This window comes from Parasteatoda tepidariorum, chromosome 9, assembly GCF_043381705.1.
Source record: "Parasteatoda tepidariorum isolate YZ-2023 chromosome 9, CAS_Ptep_4.0, whole genome shotgun sequence".
In the NCBI taxonomy this organism is placed as follows: Eukaryota; Metazoa; Arthropoda; class Arachnida; order Araneae; family Theridiidae; genus Parasteatoda; species Parasteatoda tepidariorum.
The window spans coordinates 73,239,690-73,246,938 of record NC_092212.1 but is presented as its reverse complement, the minus strand read 5'-3'; the positions used below and the strand labels follow the sequence as shown (position 1 = coordinate 73,246,938).

The 7,249-nt window shown below is 31.7% G+C and overlaps 1 protein-coding gene across 3 annotated transcripts in view; it reads left to right on the top strand.

Annotated features, from left to right (window-relative positions):
- Window positions 1-7,249, top strand: part of LOC107441423 (rho GTPase-activating protein 18) — a 279,885-nt gene that overhangs the window by 232,785 nt on the left and 39,851 nt on the right. For all 3 annotated transcript variants that reach the window (XM_043043811.2, XM_043043812.2, XM_071186026.1), the window contains exons 8-9: window positions 3,017-3,194; window positions 5,565-5,656. In XM_043043811.2, coding sequence (XP_042899745.1) covers window positions 3,017-3,194; window positions 5,565-5,656 — 270 coding nt within the window. The remainder of the gene's footprint in view (window positions 1-3,016; window positions 3,195-5,564; window positions 5,657-7,249) is intronic.

Here is a 7,249-nt window from a genome sequence, read left to right as displayed (position 1 = left end):
ATATAAATCAAAAATCGTCAAATAAATTCGTAATATATAAATTCGTGAAAAAAAGCGCTTTCGACAAAATACTGAAATAGAGATCTATCGACAAAGACTACTCACTTCTGCCTAGCTTAATAGTATGAGATTGCCGCAGCTGATGCTCTCTGGTTATTTCAGTTTCCGTTTATAAAAGCGCTATATGTTGAGCCACCTCAGCTAGATTTGGCATGTGATATTTTTAGCGGCAATCATTGGTTGATTCGCCGTGTAAGAGAAATAGTAGCTTAAACAAAACAAAGCAAACGTTGCCACCGGCGGAAAAGAAATACAGCCAAAGTTTGGGAGCCACGTAAGAGAATTATATATTAGATATAAATATAAAATATTTTCACAAATATAAGTTTGAATCATATATTTACTTAAAGATCTGAGATATTAAATTGCCACGAAATACTTCGTGATTTTAACTTTTTCAGTTTAAATTATTTGAATAGTTTAGGATGACGAGACCGGATATTTTAAATAGTTTATAGCGAACTATTTTAACCACTTGAAAAACGAGTGTTTATTTAAGAAATCATGTGCGAAACCCCAAATTGATCTTTTTTACCAGCGAATTTATATTCAATATTTTCGAAAGTTGATGTGGAAATTTTTTCGATTTAAGGCATTTTACACTTTTTTCTCCTTATCGCTTTTTACATTAAAATACTGTTAGAAAATTCTAGAAAATTTTGCTTTTCTTACATCTTTTTATTTTATGGGTATAAAGAATAATTTTTGTAATTGAGTCAAGAAGTTAAATTAACTATAAGGTAAGAGACAGTTTCTAATAATGAACTTTAAAAAACTCGCATTTTTTAAGGTTTTATTTTTCAAAAGAATATTTTGTTTTCATTTACAGCGCTGTCAGAAGTTTTATTCTGCTGTTATGTGTAAAATGCTTTAGTCTAAAATTAGATTATAATATTCATATGTTTATAAAAGTAAATATATATCCAACTACTTAAAATTTGAAAAAAAAGCAACATTTGTATGAACTCATATGTATCACATATTGCAGACATGCCAACTGCTCCGCTTTGTGCAATAGTTTTAATAAAGTGGTAGCGAAATTATGTAGTAAAATTCCTTAAAGAAGGATAGTTACGCCTACTTTTTAAAAGAGTAACCAGTATATCCATTGTTTAACGTTGCATTTTCATATGATAATTAAAATTTTTGATATTTAGTGGTGAAAAAATTACTTAAAATTAAAAATACTATACTAAAAATAACTTAAATTTTGCTACCACTACAAAATACTATTTGGGAGAAGGGCAGAATGGGAAAAGCTTTTGAGGAAGGCCCAGGCTCACGAAGGGCTGTCGTGCTAATGCTGATGAGAAAATACTATTTCACAAAGCGGAGCAAGTTGGCATCTCTTCATATTGTTTAGTTAAATTAATTACGATAAATGTTTCATTTTGTTGAGTAAAATGTAGTTAACAAAATACTATAATTACCACTATTTGCTTTTTTTAAAAATAAGTAAGATGATCTCAAATTATAGCGATCATAGTTCACAAGTTAATATTACGTTGCTTTAGCAGACATTGAAGCATTAACATAAAAATGAAGAAAATGTTTGATCATTAATGAATTATTTAAAGAAGCAAATTTAACATTAATTTTTGCATTAAATTATCGTGTTTCCTATAAACGTTCAGAAATTTTTCGATTCGCACAATTATCTGTGGAGGTATGGCAGGAAAAATGTATTGCGAGAGGCTTAGCTATGACTTAATAGTTGAGATTGTAATTTTTAATTTGAAATTAACCCCACACGCAACTGAGGTTAATCGTTACAGAATAAATACGTTTTTTAATATGACTTTTAATTTAATTCATAATTTGAATTGGTTAATAATATATTTTATGTTCTGCAAATCGAAAAAAAATTGTCTTTCTTACCGAAAATCCCTTTCTTGGATCACTTTTGAAAATGTTACTCTTGTAGGCATCATTTCATCACATGCCAACTTTTGTGGCATTTTTTTAATTACTCGAAGGAAGACAATTTTTCAATCTACTAATGGATAAAATATTTTATAAAAATTAATTTTTAAATTTAAGACTGGTATTTAATTTATATAATATTAATATTTATTTTTTTATGGTTTACCAACCAGACTAACTTTGGTATTTGTAGTGCAATTTTTCACATTTCATTTGAAGCAAGAATACTCTAGACCAGCGTTTCTCCACGAAATTATAAAGGAGTTCCACGATTCTACTAGTTAAAAGGGTTCCACTGTTAGTACTTTTTAAACCTAGTGATGAGTTTTGAAACCTCTGATTATACTTAGATCTAATCAATAATTTTTTTAAACTTCCAGTTTCCTTTGTGTATTTATTTCAAGTAAAAGGCCAAAGAACGAGAAATGGCATTTTTAAAAATAAAATATATTTCTAGTAACAATATGCAGAACAAATTATGAAAGTAGCAAGCATTTATAAAATATTGCATTAGTTTTTTCTATAGATGTTTTTAAAATCAAAATAAAATAATTAAATTATTTAATAAAGAAATATGTTTCCCTACCAACCATTTTAAACGTTTATAGCAGTTGTTTTTAGTTTTCATAAACATAATTTGTTTTACCATATGGTCATAGTAAACCATAATTTGTTTTTATTTTATTCATTTTCAGCTTATGTATAAATACGCAAAAACAAATTCAAAAAAGTAAACTAGATATAGCACTAAGATAGTCGGACATGAAACAATGAATCAATTAAAAATATTCATACCTCTAATTAAACATTTAAAAATAGTATTTTATAGGTTATGACGTTCACAATTACTTTAATAAGCTTTATTTGTAAAGTCATGGTTTCTCAGAAAGCAGGTTGAAAAATTGAGAAACGCTGATCTAGACAGTTCACAATGGAAGTTTAAAAATCTATTTTATAATTTTAAATTTAAACTTATAATTTTTGTCAAATTCAATTTTTGTTTGGTGATTAAAATTTACGTTTCCAATTTCAGGATATTGATAAAGATTTGGCGTCTTTCCAAAGAAATTCCAATGTACAAATGGCTGATTTAAGTGAGACTGATCGAAATCTTGTGAGATCTTTAGCTATCATCGAAGTGGCAGCTCTCCTCGACACCTATGGTTTGGTTCCTAGCAGAAGACGGAAACCAAATAGAAAGAAAGGAAAAGGTATGGTCAAATACAAGCTACAAACATTATTTATGAAATTTTACCACAAGTCTTATAAATGCTACAAATTAATTCAGAGTACAGAGGTTTATGACAATGGGTTGCATAAATGACGCATAAAATCTTTAAAATTTAGGAATTTAATTTGTACGCGTCTGAGCACAATTGTTTTGCCACTCATCTTCATTGCATATGCGTTACATCTGACCCTATTTGTCCATCGGAGAGTGATGGAAAGGAACCACTAGCTTCTATCTGATGCTCTAGCTTCGTGGACCTATTGAAGTGTCGAAATATAGGGAAACTAAAGCGCTTCTTGGGGTCACGACTCCAGTCTTCTGTTGTTTTATGGCACGTCTGATAAATGCTTCAAACTAATTCAGAATGCAGAGGTTTACTGTTGTTGTACTTCATTTACGTCGCATTAGAGCTACACAATGGGCTATTGGCGACGGTCTGGGAAACATTCCCGAGGATGATCCGAAGACATGCCATCACAATTTTGATCCTCTGCAGAGGGGGTGGCACCCCCGCTTCTGTAGCCCGACGACCAGCATGCGAAGTCAAACACTTTACGGTAGATCAGTTTAACGAGGAACAATACCGCAAACTTCGGTCCCTACGCAGTCTGATCCAAGTGATCACCCACCCGCACACTGACCTCAACCAGTGATGCTTGACTTCGGTGATCTTCTGGGAACCATGTCTTAACGATCAGTCCACTGCGGAACCCAGAGATTTGTAACAGTGAGTTGCATAAATGACCCATAAAATATTTAAAATTTAGGAGTTTTATTTATATGTGTTGAAACACGATTGTTTTGCCACCCATCTCCACTGCATATGGGTTCCACTGTATATATTTGAGTCTATTTGTCCATCGGAGAGTGATGGAAAGGAACTGCCATCTCCAATCTGATGCTCTAGCTTTGTGGACCTATTGAGGTGTTGAAATGTAGTGAAGCTAAAGCGCTTCCTTGGGGTTACGACTCTGGTCTTCTGTCGTTCTATAACACCTTTTGTCTAGCCATTAGAGATAAGACGGGTTCAGACCGAACCAGGGCCTGACTTGGGCTCAGGTTCGTTTATTGGAAAAAGGTTTCGGGCTCGGATAGGTTCAGATTCATGACATAATTTTCATATTTTTTTACTAGATTTGAACAAACGATAGGTTCAGTTATTGAGTATGATATATGTTAAATTTGTAAGATGTAGAAATTCACAATGATATTCTACTTCTGCTCAATGCTTTTGCTATGCGAGGCTAGTGGCTTTTATTTAGCTTAATACTTTCATTTTATTTTTTACATTTTTTTTTTTTTAGTTTCAGTTGGTTCAATTTTACATGTTTTTATAATTATTTCTTTCCATATTATGCATACTGCATACCTGCCAACTTTTACGCATTTGGCGTAAAATTTTATTTTTATATTTAAAGTGGTAGTAAATATATACTATTATTTCTTTTATAAACTTGATTTTTAAATAATTTTAATCACCACTATTCTTAAAAAAATTAAGCATAGATATTCATATGTGTTACTAGCATTGTTTTCAGCTTAAGCTCTTTCAAATACAACGTATTTTTTGCTTAAATATGAAATTTTAATTCCATTTTAATACCACTGGGAAAAATCATAATGGAAGTGATTAAAAGTTGGCAGGTATGATGCTGATTCTTAGGCGCTACAATTAGGGTATGTTATGTAAATATTGAGAAAATAAAAGATCTATATGCTTTACAATACTTTTTTTTGTCGTATGCCTGTTTTAGGCAGTGGGAGTGCGATTGTTCTTGTTTTTCAGTGGCGCCATCTATGGTCAGGAATTCGACTTCTGCCCCGCCATTCACACAACCACAACCCGTTTATAGGGCGGGTCACATTCACACACAAAGGAGAAAGGACATAGAACACACAGAGAGAGAAAGAAACATTCATGCCTTTGCCCGGGATTCGAACGCAGGACCTTTCTGATGCAAGGACAGTTCCCTGCCTCCTACACAGGCCTGCCAAATACACCCAGTTTCTTTAGAAAAAATCCATGTGTGGTCCATGATCCATGTGAAATCCATGTAAATCCCATCTCTAAGTTCATGTCAAACCAAAAGGCCATAATCATATATGTAAAGTCATGATTTTTTTGTAGTAATAATAAAACGTCTTGAAGAAATGTTGATAAAAGGGGACTTTTAATATTATTTTTCACAACAATCTTTTCTAAAATCTTATTTTTTTCCTTCTCCCTGTAATTTATTAAAAAGTTTTCTTCGTTGGTGGTATATAGTAAAGCATTGTTATTATTCAGTTGAATTTCAAAGAATATTAATTTGTCATCGTGTTTTTATTGAAGATTATATTTCGTTTTTAGATAATGTAGCTTTCGGAGCTTCCTTAAGTTCTTTGCTTGATCTCGACAAAAGAAGGTGTCCAGGTCTCAAAGTTCCTCTTATTTTCCAATGGGTGAGTAAAATAAATTTTTTAAAAACCTGGCCCCATTATTTATTTTAAAATTTATCATGGACTTTATCAATTATTTCAGTTTGCAGAAGTCTTTGCGCCGAATAACTATTTCTTAAAATTGAGTTATAAATGAATAATTTAATGTAGTTCTTAGTTAAAAAAATAAAAATTTGCCTCGATAATGTTATGTAAATTGTATTTTTAAAGATTAAGGAGTGTAATATTCTCGAAATTTCAAAGATTGTTCTTCATAATTGAAGCTATATTAATCACGAGATTAATTATTAAAATTATTATTTGTAGGTACTGAGAAACGCCACCACCTGCTCGCTATCGCTCATTAACCTCCAAAACTTTATTTTGGATCGTTTCGTGTTTAGAGCTCACTCACTCATTTTACCGTTGAACCCGCACTGGAGCAGGTTACCGATACAGCTAGGGCAAAATCATAATATGGGAGTGGATAGAAATTCGTTCGTAAGAGAAACCAAACTTTACAATTCAATAATTCTAAAACTAAACAGAAATTTAAACTAAGTCACATAGCTCATTTGCCGACAAAAGAGATCAAAATATCATAATTCTACTGCTAATAGTTTTCATAGAATAATATTTATAAAAGAAATTGAAAGCTAATATTCTCAAATCAAAATTAATAAGTAAAAACAAAATTGCGTCTCCTGATTATTATCGGTTTGCAATCTCTCAATATCGCGCCGTTCTTTTTAGATCGCTTCCCGGTATATGTATCTCACTTCGCCCGTTCAATTATCTGTCCTAAAATTAGGATGGCATGCATATGGTTAAAAAAACCTTAAAAATAAATACATATGTATGTTAAGAAACCAAAATTAAAATTAAAATCGGAAAAAGGTCATTTTGATTTCGTTTTTTTTAGTTTATTTTTTCTTTTTTATTATTTGTTATCATGAAATAAATTTGTTTTATTAAACATTTCGTAAAAAAATGCTGATGATGAAGTTCCGTTCCTCAATGCTAAGTCTATTATTCAATCAATTTTTAAGTATATTTGAAATAGTATTAAAGTATTTTAAGTAAGTATTAAGTACCCAGTAATCCTGGTAGTAAAATGTTCACAATATTTCTGATTGGCCCATAATGAAAGCCGTAGCAGAGTTTTGCCTTGCTTCTGGTCATTACTTTTATACCTACAATTCAACACGTGATGACCTGTCCTGCTTGCATGGGTCATCATCTATTGTATTGGTCGTGTATTGATTTGATTATCAAGCACTGTATTGGTTATTTGACAATACTAGTCATGACTATTATACAGTATTTAATGACTTGTGCTGCACTCTGCATAGTCGTCAGGAACTTATGGACTGTACTCACATTTAGCTTTGTCCAGCGCTCTATACCAAAAGCTAAACTTTAGTAAAAACCTATTAGAAACCAAATGAGTTTATATTATATTATAACCGTCGTTGAACAGCCGACCCAATTTCATGGGTTTACGACTACTTACGTTCAACTTCGTAGCCTTGTAATTTTGAACCAATCCAGAAGACAAGGAAACTCCTGGATCAGTACCCCCAGAGGTATTGATTTGTTGTGGGAACATGGAGGACT